The sequence below is a fragment of the Oncorhynchus tshawytscha genome, linkage group LG09, assembly GCF_018296145.1.
Source record: "Oncorhynchus tshawytscha isolate Ot180627B linkage group LG09, Otsh_v2.0, whole genome shotgun sequence".
Classification (NCBI taxonomy): Eukaryota; Metazoa; Chordata; class Actinopteri; order Salmoniformes; family Salmonidae; genus Oncorhynchus; species Oncorhynchus tshawytscha.
This window is the reverse complement of record NC_056437.1, coordinates 3,725,055-3,741,753: the sequence shown is the minus strand read 5'-3', so window position 1 is coordinate 3,741,753 and position 16,699 is coordinate 3,725,055. Positions and strand designations below refer to the sequence as shown.

At 48.7% G+C, this 16,699-nt stretch overlaps 1 protein-coding gene across 7 annotated transcripts in view; it reads right to left on the bottom strand.

Annotated features, from left to right (window-relative positions):
• The window catches only part of LOC112259475 (polypyrimidine tract-binding protein 3), a 147,194-nt gene that overhangs the window by 6,660 nt on the left and 123,835 nt on the right, over positions 1–16,699 (bottom strand). For 4 of the 7 annotated variants that reach the window (XM_042326378.1, XM_042326379.1, XM_042326381.1 and 1 more), the window contains 4 exons: positions 13,510–13,685; positions 8,916–8,949; positions 8,441–8,533; positions 2,252–2,468 (listed from right to left, as the gene is read on the bottom strand). In XM_042326378.1, the coding sequence (XP_042182312.1) occupies positions 2,252–2,468; positions 8,441–8,533; positions 8,916–8,949; positions 13,510–13,685 (520 nt within the window). The remainder of the gene's footprint in view (positions 1–2,251; positions 2,469–8,440; positions 8,534–8,915; positions 8,950–13,509; positions 13,686–16,699) is intronic. The other 3 variants (XM_042326382.1, XM_042326384.1, XM_042326380.1) reach the window with 2 other exon arrangements.

The following is a 16,699-nucleotide window of genomic DNA, read 5'->3' as shown; positions in this document are numbered from 1 at the left end:
GTAGAGGAGGGAGGTGTAGTTGGAGAGGGGGAGGAGGAGGTATAGTTGGAGAGGGTAGGAGGGAGGTGTAGTTGGAGAGGTGGAGGAGGGAGGTGTAGTTGGAGAGGGGGGAGGGGGGAGGTATAGGAAGGGGTATAGTTGGAGAGGGGGGAGGGGGTAGTTGGAGAGGAGGAGGAGGAGGTATAGTTGGAGAGGGGGAGGAGGGAGGTGTAGTTGGAGAGGGGGAGGAGGAGGGTAGTTGGAGAGGGGAGGAGGGAGGTGTAGTTGGAGAGGTAGAGGAGGGAGGTGTAGTTGGAGAGGTGGGAGGGGGGAGGTATAGTTGGAGAGGGAGAGGAGGGAGGTGTAGTTGGAGAGGGGGAGGAGGGAGGTGTAGTTGAGGAGGGAGGTGGAGGAGGGAGGTGTAGTTGGAGAGGTGGAGGAGGGAGGTGTAGGTGGAGAGGGGGGAGGTAAAGTGAATCTCAGGGGGGATGTTGGATAGATGGAGGGTGGCAGAGGGAGGGAAGATGTTCTGAGGTATAGTTGGAGAGGAGGGAGGTATAGTGAATCTCAGGGGGGGGATGTTGGATAGATGGAGGGTGGCAGAGGGAGGTAAAGTGAATCTCAGGGGGGATGTTGGATAGATGGAGAGTGGCAGAGGGAGGTAAAGTGAATCTCACGGGATGTTGGATAGATGGAGAGTGGCAGAGGGAGGTAAAGTGAATCTCACGGGATGTTGGATAGATGGAGAGTGGCAGAGGGAGGTATAGTAAATCTCACGGGATGTTGATAGATGGAGAGTGGCAGAGGGAGGTAAAGTGAATCTCATGGGATGTTGGATAGATGGAGAGTGGCAGAGGGAGGTAAAGTGAATCTCACGGGATGTTGGATAGATGGAGGGTGGCAGAGGGAGGTATAGTAAATCTCACGGGATGTTGGATAGATGGAGAGTGGCAGAGGGAGGTAAAGTGAATCTCACGGGATGTTGGATAGATGGAGGGTGGCAGAGGGAGGTAAAGTGAATCTCACGGGATGTTGGATAGATGGAGGGTGGCAGAGGGAGGTATAGTAAATCTCACGGGATGTTGGATAGATGGAGAGTGGCAGAGGGAGGTAAAGTGAATCTCACGGGATGTTGGATAGATGGAGAGTGGCAGAGGGAGGTAAAGTGAATCTCACGGGATGTTGGATAGATGGAGGGTGGCAGAGGGAGGAAGATGTTCACGGGATGTTGGATAGATGGAGAGTGGCAGAGGGAGGTAAAGTGAATCTCACGGGATGTTGGATAGATGGAGGGTGGCAGAGGGAGGTATAGTGAATCTCACGGGATGTTGGATAGATGGAGGGTGGCAGAGGGAGGTAAAGTGAATCTCACGGGATGTTGGATAGATGGAGGGTGGCAGAGGGAGGTAAAGTGAATCTCACGGGATGTTGGATAGATGGAGGGTGGCAGAGGGAGGTAAAGTGAATCTCACGGGATGTTGGATAGATGGAGGGTGGCAGAGGGAGGTAAAGTGAATCTCACGGGATGTTGGATAGATGGAGGGTGGCAGAGGGAGGTAAAGTGAATCTCACGGGATGTTGGATAGATGGAGAGTGGCAGAGGGAGGTAAAGTGAATCTCACGGGATGTTGGATAGATGGAGGGTGGCAGAGGGAGGTATAGTGAATCTCACGGGATGTTGGATAGATGGAGAGTGGCAGAGGGAGGTAAAGTGAATCTCACGGGATGTTGGATAGATGGAGAGTGGCAGAGGGAGGTAAAGTGAATCTCACGGGATGTTGGATAGATGGAGGGTGGCAGAGGGAGGTAAAGTGAATCTCACGGGATGTTGGATAGATGGAGAGTGGCAGAGGGAGGTAAAGTGAATCTCACGGGATGTTGGATAGATGGAGAGTGGCAGAGGGAGGTAAAGTGAATCTCACGGGATGTTGGATAGATGGAGAGTGGCAGAGGGAGGTATAGTGAATCTCACGGGATGTTGGATAGATGGAGAGTGGCAGAGGGAGGTAAAGTGAATCTCACGGGATGTTGGATAGATGGAGAGTGGCAGAGGGAGGTAAAGTGAATCTCACGGGATGTTGGATAGATGGAGAGTGGCAGAGGGAGGTATAGTGAATCTCACGGGATGTTGGATAGATGGAGGGTGGCAGAGGGAGGTAAAGTGAATCTCACGGGATGTTGGATAGATGGAGAGTGGCAGAGGGAGGTAAAGTGAATCTCACGGGATGTTGGATAGATGGAGAGTGGCAGAGGGAGGTAAAGTGAATCTCACGGGATGTTGGATAGATGGAGGGTGGCAGAGGGAGGGAAGATGTTCTGAAAGTTCTTGGATCCAGGCTTCTTGAAGCGGTGTAGCGGGGAGCCGCTGAAGTCTTTAGTGAGGCCCTGGTCTTCCTGTCCCTCCCTGGGCAGCTGGACCGTCTGGTGCTTAGAGATGGTCACTCTGATCACCTTGCCGTGCAGCCGCTGGCCGTTCAGGTGGGACATTGCTGGAGGAGACGAGGAGAAGAGTCAGACACCGTACAGACTGACAGACATAAATAATTATAATAAAATAATAATATATTTGATTTGGCGGACACCTTTTTAAAAAAGTGTTATTTGACCCCTTTTTCTCCCCAATTTCGTGGTCTCCAATTGTTTTAGTAGCTACTATCTTGTCTCATCGCTACAACTCCCGTACGGGTTCAGGAGTGACAAAAGTTGAAAGTCATGCGTCCTCCGATACACAACCCAACCAAGCCGCACTGCTTCTTAACACAGCGCGCATCCGACCCGGAAGCCAGCCGCACCAATGTGTCGGAGGAAACACCGTGCACCTGGCAACCTTGGTTAGCGCGCACTGCGCCCGGATCGCCACAGGAGTTGCTGGTGCGCGATGAGACAAGGATATCCCTACCGGCCAACCCCTCCCTACCGGCCAACCCCTCCCTAACCCGGAAGACGCTAAGCCAATTGTGCCTCGCCCCACGGACCTCCCGGTCGCGGCCGGTTACGACAGAGTCTCTGGTGGCACAGCTGGCGCTGCTCCTTGACCACTGCGCCACCCGGGAGGCCGGCGGACACCTTTCAGGGCACTCAAGGACATCTGACATTAACAGGAGGCCTAAATAAAAGCCAGTGTAGTACATAATATAATTAAATCAACTGTAATACATAATATAGTTAAATCAACTGTAATACATAATATCATTAAATCAACTGTAATACATAATATAATTAAATCAACTGTAATACATAATATAGTTAAATCAACTGTAATACATAATATCATTAAATCAACTGTAATACATAATATAGTTAAATCAACTGTAATACATAATATAGTTAAATCAACTGTAATACATAATATAGTTAAATCAACTGTAATACATAATATAGTTAAATCAACTGTAATACATAATATCATTAAATCAACTGTAATACATAATATAATTAAATCAACTGTAATACATAATATAGTTAAATCAACTGTAATACATAATATCATTAAATCAACTGTAATACATAATATAGTTAAATCAACTGTAATACATAATATAGTTAAATCAACTGTAATACATAATATAGTTAAGTGCATGAATCAAAGTAACATTTGAAATGAAAGGACCAGACGAAACAGTATGGATCAAAGAGGAGGGGATATGGACCCGGTTTTAGGGTTATTAGGGTTATCTTTTGAATATAGTTTTTTATTTTCAGTTAATAACAAATTCTTATTTACATTGACGGCCTACCCCAGCCTACCTCGGACGACGCTGGGTAAATTGTGCACTGCCCTATGGGACACCCAATCACAGCCAGATGTGATGCAGCCTGGATTCAAACCAGGGACTGCAGTGATGCCTCTTGCACTGAGATGCAGTGTCTTAGACCACTGCGCCACTCAGGGTAAGGGTAAAGGGTTTGGGGTAAGGGTTTAGGGTAAAGGGTTTAGGGTAAAGGGTTTAGGGTAAGGGTTTAGGGTAAGGGTTTAGGGTAAAGGGTAAGGGTTTAGGGTAAGGGTTTAGGGTAAAGGTTTAGGGTAAAGGTTTAGGGTAAAGGGTAACGGTTTAGGGTAAAGGGTTTAGGGTAAAGGGTTTAGGGTAAAGGGTTTAGGGTAAGGGTTTAGGGTAAAGGGTTTAGGGTAAAGGGTAACGGTTTAGGGTAAAGGGTTTAGGGTAAAGGTTTATGGTAAAGGGCACGGGTTTAGGGTAAAGGTTTAGGGTAAAGGGTTTAGGGAAAGTGTTTAGGGTAAAGGTTTTAGGGTAAAGGTTTAGGGTAAAGGGTTTAGGGAAAGTGTTTAGGGTAAGGGTTTAGGGTAAGGGTTTAGGGTAAAGGGTTAGGGTAAAGGGTTTAGGGTAACGGTTTAGGGTAAGGGTAAAGGGTTTAGGGAAAGTGTTTAGGGTAAGGGTTTAGGGTAAAGGTTTAGAGTAAAGGGTAAGGGTTTAGGGTAAAGGTTTAGAGTAAAGGGTAAGGGTTTAGGGTAAAGGTTTAGAGTAAAGGGTAAGGGTTTAGGGTAAAGGTTTAGAGTAAAGGGTAAGGGTTTAGGGTAAAGGGCACGGGTTTAGGGTAAAGGTTTAGGGTGAAGGGTTTATGGTAAAGGGTTTGTGGTAAGGGTTTAGGGTAAGGGTAAAGGGTTTAGGGAAAGTGTTTAGGGTAAGGGTTTAGGGTAAAGGTTTAGAGTAAAGGGTAAGGGTTTAGAGTAAAGGGTAAGGGTTTAGGTTAAAGGTTTAGAGTAAAGGGTAAGGGTTTAGGGTAAAGGGTAAGGGTTTAGGGTATGGGTTTAGGGTAAAGGGTTTAGGGTAAAGGGTTTAGGGTATGGGTTTAGGATAAAGGGTTTAGGGTAAGGGTTTAGGGTAAGGGTTTAGGGTAAAGGGTAACGGTTTAGGGTAAAGGGTTTAGGGTAACAGTTTAGGGTAAAGGGTAAGGGTTTAGGGTAAGGGTAAAGGGTTTAGGGAAAGTGTTTAGGGTAAGGGTTTAGGGTAAAGGTTTAGAGTAAAGGGTAAGGGTTTAGGGTAAAGGTTTAGAGTAAAGGGTAAGGGTTTAGGGTAATGGGTTTAGGGTAAAGGGTAAAGGGTTTAGGGTAAAGGTTTAGGGTAAGGGTTTAGGGTAAGGAGGAGCCAATTGTGGAGAGGCAGAATGTGAGGGAGACAAGGAGCCCAGCAGAGGGAGGAACAGAGGGAGAGGGAGGGGCCATAGGCTTGAAAAAGGTCAGAGAGCTAGGTGGTTGTCAGGTTGTGGAGGGCTTTGTCGGTAAGGAGGAGGGCATTGAAGTTAATACAGGATTGCACAGGGAGCCAGTGGTTGGTGTGATGTTAGGATCTGTCCTCTCCGTATTAAAACAGTAGGATCTGTCCTCTCAGTATAACAGTAGGATCTGTCCTCTCAGTATAACAGTAGGATCTGTCCTCTCAGTATAACAGTAGGATCTGTCCTCTCAGTATAACAGTAGGATCTGTCCTCTCAGTATAACAGTAGGATCTGTCCTCTCAGTATAACAGTAGGATCTGTCCTCTCAGTATAACAGTAGGATCTGTCCTCTCAGTATAACAGTAGGATCTGTCCTCTCAGTATAACAGTAGGATCTGTCCTCTCAGTATAACAGTAGGATCTGTCCTCTCAGTATTAAAACAGTAGGATCTGTCCTCTCAGTATAACAGTAGGATCTGTCCTCTCAGTATAACAGTAGGATCTGTCCTCTCAGTAGTATAACAGTAGGTTCTGTCCTCAGTAGTATAACAGTAGGATCTGTCCTCTCAGTATTATAACAGTAGGTTCTGTCCTCTCACCAAGCTGTGCCTGAGTAGTATAACAGTAGGATCTGTCCTCAGTAGTATAACAGTAGCATCTGTCCTCTCACCAAGCTGTGCCTGAGTAGCGTATTAAAACAGTAGGATCTGTCCTCAGTATTATAACAGTAGGATCTGTCCTCAGTAGTATAACAGTAGCATCTGTCCTCTCACCAAGCTGTGCCTGAGTAGCGTATTAAAACAGTAGGATCTGTCATCAGTATTATAACAGTAGGATCTGTCCTCAGTAGTATAACAGTAGGTTCTGTCCTCTCACCAAGCTGTGCCTGAGTATGTATAACAGTAGGATCTGTCCTCAGTAGTATAACAGTAGGTTCTGTCCTCAGTATTATAACAGTAGGATCTGTCCTCAGTATTATAACAGTAGCATCTGTCCTCTCACCAAGCTGTGCCTGAGTAGCATATTAAAACAGTAGGATCTGTCCTCAGTATTATAACAGTAGCATCTGTCCTCAGTATTATAACAGTAGGATCTGTCCTCTGTTAACAGTAGGATCTGTCCTCTCAGTATTAAAACAGTAGGATCTGTCCTCTCCGTATTATAACAGTAGGATCTGTCCTCTCCGTATTATAACAGTAGGATCTGTCCTCTCAGTATAACAGTAGGATCTGTCCTCTCAGTATAACAGTAGGATCTGTCCTCTCAGTATAACAGTAGGATCTGTCCTCTCAGTATAACAGTAGGATCTGTCCTCTCATTATAACAGTAGGATCTGTCCTCTCAGTATAACAGTAGGATCTGTCCTCTCAGTATAACAGTAGGATCTGTCCTCAGTAGTATAACAGTAGGTTCTGTCCTCAGTATTATAACAGTAGGATCTGTCCTCAGTAGTATAACAGTAGGATCTGTCCTCAGTATTATAACAGTAGCATCTGTCCTCTCACCAAGCTGTGCCTGAGTAGCGTCAGTATAACAGTAGGTTCTGTCCTCAGTATTATAACAGTAGGATCTGTCCTCTCACCAAGCTGTGCCTGAGTAGCGTCAGTATAACAGTAGGATCTGTCCTCAGTAGTATAACAGTAGGTTCTGTCCTCAGTATTATAACAGTAGGATCTGTCCTCAGTATTATAACAGTAGGTTCTGTCCTCAGTAGTATAACAGTAGGATCTGTCCTCAGTATTATAACAGTAGGATCTGTCCTCAGTAGTATAACAGTAGGTTCTGTCCTCAGTAGTATAACAGTAGGATCTGTCCTCTCAGTATTATAACAGTAGGTTCTGTCCTCTCACCAAGCTGTGCCTGAGTAGTATAACAGTAGGATCTGTCCACAGTAGTATAACAGTAGCATCTGTCCTCTCACCAAGCTGTGCCTGAGTATGTATAACAGTAGGATCTGTCCTCAGTAGTATAACAGTAGGTTCTGTCCTCAGTATTATAACAGTAGGATCTGTCCTCAGTATTATAACAGTAGCATCTGTCCTCTCACCAAGCTGTGCCTGAGTAGCATATTAAAACAGTAGGATCTGTCCTCAGTATTATAACAGTAGCATCTGTCCTCAGTATTATAACAGTAGGATCTGTCCTCTCAGTTAACAGTAGGATCTGTCCTCTCAGTATTAAAACAGTAGGATCTGTCCTCTCAGTTAACAGTAGGATCTGTCCTCTCAGTATTATAACAGTAGGATCTGTCCTCTCAGTTAACAGTAGGATCTGTCCTCTCAGTATTAAAACAGTAGCATCTGTCCTCAGTATTATAACAGTAGGATCTGTCCTCTCAGTATAACAGTAGGATCTGTCCTCTCAGTATAACAGTAGGATCTGTCCTCTCAGTATAACAGTAGGATCTGTCCTCTCAGTATAACAGTAGGATCTGTCCTCTCAGTATAACAGTAGGATCTGTCCTCTCAGTATAACAGTAGGATCTGTCCTCTCAGTATAACAGTAGGATCTGTCCTCTCAGTATAACAGTAGGATCTGTCCTCTCAGTATAACAGTAGGATCTGTCCTCTCAGTATAACAGTAGGATCTGTCCTCAGTAGTATAACAGTAGGTTCTGTCCTCAGTAGTATAACAGTAGGTTCTGTCCTCTCACCAAGCTGTGCCTGAGTAGCGTCAGTATAACAGTAGGATCTGTCCTCAGTAGTATAACAGTAGGTTCTGTCCTCAGTATTATAACAGTAGGATCTGTCCTCAGTAGTATAACAGTAGGATCTGTCCTCAGTATTATAACAGTAGCATCTGTCCTCTCACCAAGCTGTGCCTGAGTAGCGTCAGTATAACAGTAGGATCTGTCCTCAGTAGTATAACAGTAGGTTCTGTCCTCAGTATTATAACAGTAGGATCTGTCCTCAGTATTATAACAGTAGGTTCTGTCCTCAGTAGTATAACAGTAGGATCTGTCCTCAGTATTATAACAGTAGGATCTGTCCTCAGTAGTATAACAGTAGGTTCTGTCCTCAGTATTATAACAGTAGGATCTGTTCTCAGTATTATAACAGTAGGATCTGTCCTCAGTATTATAACAGTAGGATCTGTCCTCAGTATTATAACAGTAGGATCTGTTCTCTCACCAAGCTATGCCTGAGTAGCGTCAGTATAACAGTAGGATCTGTCCTCAGTATTATAACAGTAGGATCTGTCCTCAGTATTATAACAGTAGGTTCTGTCCTCAGTAGTATAACAGTAGGATCTGTCCTCAGTAGTATAACAGTAGGATCTGTTCTCTCACCAAGCTGTGCCTGAGTAGCGTCGGCCATCTGGATTAAGGCATTCTCTTTCTTGTTGAACAGAATCTTGACCCGATGCACATCACCATACACCCCTAGAGAGAGAGAGAAGGGGAGGGATAGAGGGAAGGGATAGAGAGAAGGGATAGAACGAGAGAGTGGGAGGGACAAGAGGAGTGTGAAGTACATACATTATTTCAATACAATTCAAAAGGGTCTTTATTGGCATGGGAAAACAGATGTTTACATTGCCAAGGCAAGATTATTTCCCTTCATTGTATAATGCTGAGAGTTTACGGGGAGATAGAAGGATAGAGGGGTGTGAGATGACAAACAGATGTCAGAATCTAAACAGACAGGACAGGAAGTATACTTATCAGCCAATAACAGTTAGCATAAAAGGCACAGTAACCACGGTAACCCACACACACAGCTATGCAGTGAATGACAACCAACCCCATTACTAAATGGCCTTACCAAATAGGATGAACAGTCCATGTGGTGATATGCTCTGCAGGGAGAAGAAAGAAGAAATCAGACAACTGGTCAAGTGAAGGTAATACTGGTGGTGTGCTGGTGTACTGGTGGTGTACTGGTATACTGGTGGTGTGGTGGTGTACTGGTATACTGGTGGTGTGGTGGTGTACTGGTATACTGGTGGTGTGGTGGTGTACTGGTATACTGGTGGTGTGGTGGTGTACTGGTATACTGGTGGTGTGGTGGTGTACTGGTATACTGGTGGTGTGGTGGTGTACTGGTATACTGGTGGTGTACTGGTATACTGGTGGTGTGGTGGTGTACTGGTATACTGGTGGTGTACTGGTATACTGGTGGTGTGGTGGTGTACTGGTATACTGGTGGTGTGGTGGTGTACTGGTATACTGGTGGTGTGGTGGTGTACTGGTATACTGGTGGTGTGGTGGTGTACTGGTATACTGGTGGTGTGGTGGTGTACTGGTATACTGGTGGTGTGGTGGTGTACTGGTATACTGGTGGTGTGGTGGTGTACTGGTATACTGGTGGTGTGGTGGTGTACTGGTATACTGGTGGTGTGGTGGTGTACTGGTGGTGTGGTGGTGTACTGGTATACTGGTGGTGTGGTGGTATACTGGTATACTGGTGGTGTGGTGGTGTACTGGTATACTGGTGGTGTGGTGGTGTACTGGTATACTGGTGGTGTGGTGGTGTACTGGTGGTGTGGTGGTGTACTGGTATACTGGTGGTGTGGTGGTATACTGGTATACTGGTGGTGTGGTGGTGTACTGGTATACTGGTGGTGTGGTGGTGTACTGGTATACTGGTGGTGTGGTGGTGTACTGGTATACTGGTGGTGTGGTGGTGTACTGGTGGTGTGGTGGTGTACTGGTATACTGGTGGTGTGGTGGTATACTGGTATACTGGTGGTGTGGTGGTGTACTGGTATACTGGTGGTGTACTGGTATACTGGTGGTGTGGTGGTGTACTGGTATACTGGTGGTGTACTGGTATACTGGTGGTGTGGTGGTGTACTGGTATACTGGTGGTGTGGTGGTATACTGGTGGTGTGGTGGTGTACTGGTATACTGGTGGCGTGGTGGTGTACTGGCATACTGGTGGTGTGGTGGTGTACTGGTATACTGCCATGTGGTGGTGTACTGGTATACTGGTGGTGTGGTGGTGTACTGGTATACTGGTGGTGTGGTGGTGTACTGGTATACTGGTGGTGTGGTGGTGTACTGGTATACTGGTGGTGTGGTGGTGTACTGGTATACTGGTGGTGTGGTGGTGTACTGGTATACTGGTGGTGTGGTGTACTGGTATACTGGTGGTGTGGTGGTGTACTGGTATACTGGTGGTGTGGTGGTGTACTGGCCCATACTGGTGGTGTGGTGGTGTACTGGTATACTGGTGGTGTGGTGGTGTACTGGTATACTGGTGGTGTGGTGGTGTACTGGTATACTGGTGGTGTGGTGGTGTACTGGTATACTGGTGGTGTGGTGGTGTACTGCCATACTGGTGGTGTGGTGGTGTACTGGTATACTGGTGGTGTGGTGGGTACTGGTATACTGGTGGTGTGGTGGTGTACTGGTATACTGGTGGTGTGGTGGTATACTGGTATACTGGTGGTGTGGTGGTGCACTGGTATACTGGTGGTGTGGTGGTGTACTGGTATACTGGTGGTGTGGTGGTGTACTGGTATACTGGTGGTGTGGTGGTGTACTGGTATACTGGTGGTGTGGTGGTGTACTGGTGGTGTGGTGGTGTACTGGTATACTGGTGGTGTGGTGGTATACTGGTATACTGGTGGTGTGGTGGTGTACTGGTATACTGGTGGTGTACTGGTATACTGGTGGTGTGGTGGTGTACTGGTATACTGGTGGTGTACTGGTATACTGGTGGTGTACTGGCTACTGGTCACCATACTGGTGGTGTGGTGGTATACTGGTATATTGGTGGTGTGGTGGTGTACTGGTATACTGGTGGCGTGGTGGTGTACTGGTATACTGGTGGTGTGGTGGTGTACTGGTATACTGGTGGTGTGGTGGTGTACTGGTATACTGGTGGTGTGGTGGTGTACTGGTATACTGGTGGGTGTGGTGGTGTACTGGTATACTGGTGGTGTGGTGGTGTACTGGTATACTGGTGGTGTGGTGGTGTACTGGTATACTGGTGTGGTGGTCCACTGGTATACTGGTGGTGTGGTGGTGTACTGGTATACTGGTGGTGTGGTGGTGTACTGGTATACTGGTGGTGTGGTGGTGTACTGGTATACTGGTGGTGTGGTGGTGTACTGGTATACTGGTGGTGTGGTGGTGTACTGGTATACTGGTGGTGTGGTGGTGTACTGGTATACTGGTGGTGTACTGGTATACTGGTGGTCACTGGTGGTGTGGTGGTGTACTGGTATACTGGTGGTGTGGTGGTGTACTGGTATACTGGTGGTGTGGTGGTGTACTGGTATACTGGTGGTGGTGGGTGTGGTGGTGTGCTGGTATACTGGTATACTGGTGGTGTGGTGGTGTACTGGTATACTGGTGGTGTGGTGGTGTACTGGTATACTGGTGGTGTGGTGGTGTACTGGTATACTGGTGGTGTGGTGGTGTACTGGTATACTGGTGGTGTGGTGGTGTACTGGTATACTGGTGGTGTGGTGGTGTACTGGTATACTGGTGGTGTGGTGGTATACTGGTGGTGTGGTGGTGTACTGGTATACTGGTGGTGTGGTGGTGTACTGGTATACTGGTGGTGTGGTGGTGTACTGGTATACTGGTGGTGTGGTGGTGTACTGGTATACTGGTGGTGTACTGGTATACTGGTGGTGTGGTGGTGTACTGGTATACTGGTGGTGTGGTGGTGTACTGGTATACTGGTGGTGTGGTGGTGTACTGGTATACTGGTGGTGTGGTGGTGTACTGGTATACTGGTGGTGTGGTGGTGTACTGGTATACTGGTGGTGTGGTGGTGTACTGGTATACTGGTGGTGTGGTGGTGTACTGGTATACTGGTGGTGTGGTGGTGTACTGGTATACTGGTGGTGTGGTGGTGTACTGGTATACTGGTGGTGTGGTGGTGTACTGGTATACTGGTGGTGTGGTGGTGTACTGGTATACTGGTGGTGTGGTGATACAGAAACCAACCAAGCATGTACCTTCCCTTTCCCTTGCATCATCATCACACACATCCAGCCATCCGCGGCCCAACCAACCAGCCAGCCAGCAGCAGCCCAACCAGCCAGCCAGCAGCAGCCCAACCAGCCAGCCAGCAGCAGCCCAACCAGCCAGCCAGCAGCAGCACAACCAGCCAGCCAGCAGCAGCCCAACCAGCCAGCCAGCAGCAGCACAACCAGCCAGCCAGCAGCAGCACAACCAGCCAGCCAGCAGCAGCCCAACCAGCCAGCCAGCAGGGCCCAGCCAGCCAGCAGCGGCCTAGCCAGCCAGCCTGAAGCGGCCCAACCAGCCAGCAGGGCCCAGCCAGCCAGCCATCAGGGCCCAGCCAGCCATCAGGGCCCAGCCAGCCATCAGGGCCCAGCCAGCCAGCAGGGCCCAGCCAGCCAGCAGGGCCCAGCCAGCCAGCCAGTAGGGCCCAGCCAGCCAGTAGGGCCCAGCCAGCCAGTAGGGCCCAGCCAGCCAGCAGGGCCCAGCCAGCCAGCAGGGCCCAGCCAGCCAGTAGGGCCCAGCCAGCCAGTAGGGCCCAGCCAGTAGGGCCCAGCCAGCCAGCAGGGCCCAGCCAGCCAGCAGGGCCCAGCCAGCCAGCCAGTAGGGCCCAGCCAGCCAGCCAGTAGGGCCCAGCCAGCCAGCAGGGCCCAGCCAGCAGGGCCCAGCCAGCCAGCCAGCCAGCAGGGCCCAGCCAGCCTGAAGCGGCCCAGCCAGCCTGAAGCGGCCCAGCCAGCCTGAAGCGGCCCAGCCAGCCTGAAGCGGCCCAGCCAGCCTGAAGCGGCCCAGCCAGCCTGAAGCGGCCCAGCCAGCCTGAAGCGGCCCAGCCCTAATGCTGCTTATCTAGCTGGAGAATCAGATAAGACCCAGCTATTCACCACTACCCAGTCCCAAATCCAACCCTATTACCTATGTAGTGGGCCCTGGTGAAAAGTAGTGCACTGCATAGATAAAAGGGTGGGATTTGGGACAAAGCCCAGGTCGTGTCTTGTGACATCAACTGCGGCTGACACAGATAGAGAAAGCAGCTACTGACGTGAAACTCTTTAATGATTGCAGTCCAGCAGAGAATCCAACATGATATTTACCAAGAAGTAGACCTAAGTACCATAGATTCTAACATCAGCTTCTATCTGTTCATACGTTATATCCCTTCTCACCAGGTCAGTAACATTTAGTTATCTGGAAAGTGTCCCTTCTCACCAGGTCAGTAACATTTAGTTATCTGGAAAGTATGGCATTTTATGTCTATTTTAGGCGGGTTGGTGTGTGGCATGTTCTGAGAGTTTTGTAAGGGGTAGCCTGATCCCAGATCTGTTGGTTCTATCAAGTCAACATTCATTGTAATGCCAAATGTTTAGCTTGACAGTGAACAATGACGTTGGCTAGAGCACAAACAATAAAGAGGAGGGGGTAACAGGTGTGGGGGGGTCACTCACATCAGGGTTGAGGTTGGAGACAAGGAGAACGGCGTGAACAGCGATGGGGGCCATGCCGTGTAGGGTCATCCGTCCCGAGACTGAGCCGGGCATGGCGAGGGGTCCCAGAGCGCCGGTCATCGTGTGCATGGACAGACCTGGGGGCACGCACGATAGCAGGTCAAAGGGCGGGCCTACTAGAGGAGGGAGGAGGGCCCAGGGTCAGTATGAGGAGGGAGGAGAGACGGTAGGAGAGGGGAGGGGGGAGAAGAGACGTTAGGAGAGGGGAGGGCCCAGGGTCAGTATGAGGAGGGAGGAGAGACAGTAGGGGAGGTGAGGGGGAGGAGGAGGAGAGATGGTAGGAGAGGTGAGGAGAGGTGAGGGGGTGGAGAGATGGTAGGAGGTGAGGAGAGGAGAGGTGAGGGGAGGTGAGGGGGTATCCCAAATGGCACCCTATTCACTATATAGTACATTTGGGAGGCAGGCAGAGAGTGGGAAAAGATGATGATGATGATGATGATGATGGTTGAGATTATGTACTTATAAAAATAGAAACACTAGAACATGATTCCCCAGTCAAGTCATTGGGGCTGCCGGTGGTACCTACCTATAGGGGGTATGGGGCAGGAGGAGGGTGATACCTATCTATATCAATGGGGTTGCCGGTGGTACCTACCTATAGGGGGTATGGGGCAGGAGGAGGGTGATACCTATCTATATCAATGGGGCTGCCGGTGGTACCTACCTATAGGGGGTATGGGGCAGGAGGGTGATACCTATCTATATCAATGGGGCTGCCGGTGGTACCTACCTATAGGGGTATGGGGCAGGAGGAGGGTGATACCTATCTATATCAATGGGGCTGCCGGTGGTACCTACCTATAGGGGGTATGCCGGGCAGGAGGAGGGTGATACCTATCTATATCAATGGGGCTGCCGTGGTCTGAGGATGATTCCCCAGTCAAGTCATTGGGGCTGCCGGTGGTACCTACCTATAGGGGGTATGGGGCAGGAGGAGGATGATTCCCCAGTCAATCACCTACCTATGGGGTATGGGGCAGGAGGAGGGTGATACCTACCTATAGGGGGTATGGGGCAGGAGGAGGGTGATACCTATCTATATCAATGGGGCTGCCGGTGGTACCTACCTATAGGGGGTATGGGGCAGGAGGAGGGTGATAGGTATCTATATCAATGGGGCTGCCGTGGTCTGAGGATGATTCCCCAGTCAAGTCAATGGGGCTGCCGTGGTCTGAGGATGATTCCCCAGTCAAGTCAATGGGGCTGCCGTGGTCTGAGGATGATTCCCCAGTCAAGTCAATGGGGCTGCCGTGGTCTGAGGATGATTCCCCAGTCAAGTCATTGGGGCTGCCGTGGTCTGAGGATGATTCCCCAGTCAAGTCAATGGGGCTGCCGTGGTCTGAGGATGATTCCCCAGTCAAGTCAATGGGGCTGCCGTGGTCTGAGGATGATTCCCCAGTCAAGTCAATGGGGCTGCCGTGGTCTGAGGATGATTCCCCAGTCAAGTCATTGGGGCTGCCGTGGTCTGAGGATGATTCCCCAGTCAAGTCAATGGGGCTGCCGTGGTCTGAGGATGATTCCCCAGTCAAGTCAATGGGGCTGCCGGTGGTACCTACCTATAGGGGGTATGGGGCAGGAGGAGGGTGATACCTATCTATATAGGGGGTATGGGGCTAGAGGAGGGAGATAAAGGGGGTGGTACCTATCTATATAGGGGTATGGGGCAGGAGGAGGGTGATAGTGGGGTGGTACCTACCCCTATATAGGGGGTATGGGGCAGGAGGAGGGTGATACCTACCTATATAGGGGGTATGGGGCAGGAGGAGGGTGATAGTGTGGTGGTACCTACCTATATAGGGGGTATGGGGCAGGAGGAGGTTGATAGTGGTGTGGTACCTACCTATATAGGGGTATGGGGCAGGAGGAGGGTGATAGTGTGGTGGTACCTACCTATATAGGGGGTATGGGGCAGGAGGAGGGTGATACCTATCTATATTTAAAAAAAAAATTTTTATTCCACCTTTATTTAACCAGGTAGGCAAGTTGAGAACAAGTTCTCATTTACAATTGCGACCTGGCCAAGATAAAGCAAAGCAGTTCGACAGATACGACACAGAGTTACACATGGAATAAAACAAACATACAGTCAATAATACAGTATAAACAAGTCTATATACAATGTGAGCAAATGAGGTGAGAAGGGAGGTAAAGGCAAAAAAGGCCATGGTGGCAAAGTAAATACAATATAGCAAGTAAAACACTGGAATGGTAGTTTTCCAATGGAAGAATGTGCAAAGTAGAAAAAATAATAATGGGGTGCAAAGGAGCAAAATAAATAAAATACAGTTGGGAAAGAGGTAGTTGTTTGGGCTAAATTATAGGTGGGCTATGTACAGGTGCAGTAATCTGTGAGCTGCTCTGACAGTTGGTGCTTAAAGCTAGTGAGGGAGATAAGTGTTTCCAGTTTCAGAGATTTTTGTAGTTCGTTCCAGTCATTGGCGGCAGAGAACTGGAAGGAGAGGCGGCCAAAGAAAGAATTGGTTTTGGGGTGACTAGAGAGATATACCTGCTGGAGCGTGTGCTACAGGTGGGAGATGCTATGGTGACCAGCGAACTGAGATAAGGGGGGACTTTACCTAGCAGGGTCTTGTAGATGATATGGAGCCAGTGGGTTTGGCGACGAGTATGAAGCGACGGCCAGCCAACGAGAGCGTACAGGTCGCAATGGTGGGTAGTATATGGGGCTTTGGTGACAAAACGGATTGCACTGTGTAAGACTGCATCCAATTTGTTGAGTAGGGTATTGGAGGCTATTTTGTAAATGACATCGCCAAAGTCGAGGATTGGTAGGATGGTCAGTTTTACAAGGGTATGTTTGGCAGCATGAGTGAAGGATGCTTTGTTGCGAAATAGGAAGCCAATTCTAGATTTAACTTTGGATTGGAGATGTTGAATATGAGTCTGGAAGGAGAGTTTACAGTCTAACCAGACACCTAGGTATTTGTAGCTGTCCACATATTCTAAGTCAGAGCCGTCCAGAGTAGTGATGTTGGACAGGCGGGTAGGTGCAGGTAGCGATCGGTTGAAGAGCATGCATTTAGTTTTACTTGTATTTAAGAGCAATTGGAGGCCACGGAAGGAGAGTTGTATGGCATTGAAGCTTGCCTGGAGGGTTGTTAACACAGTGTCC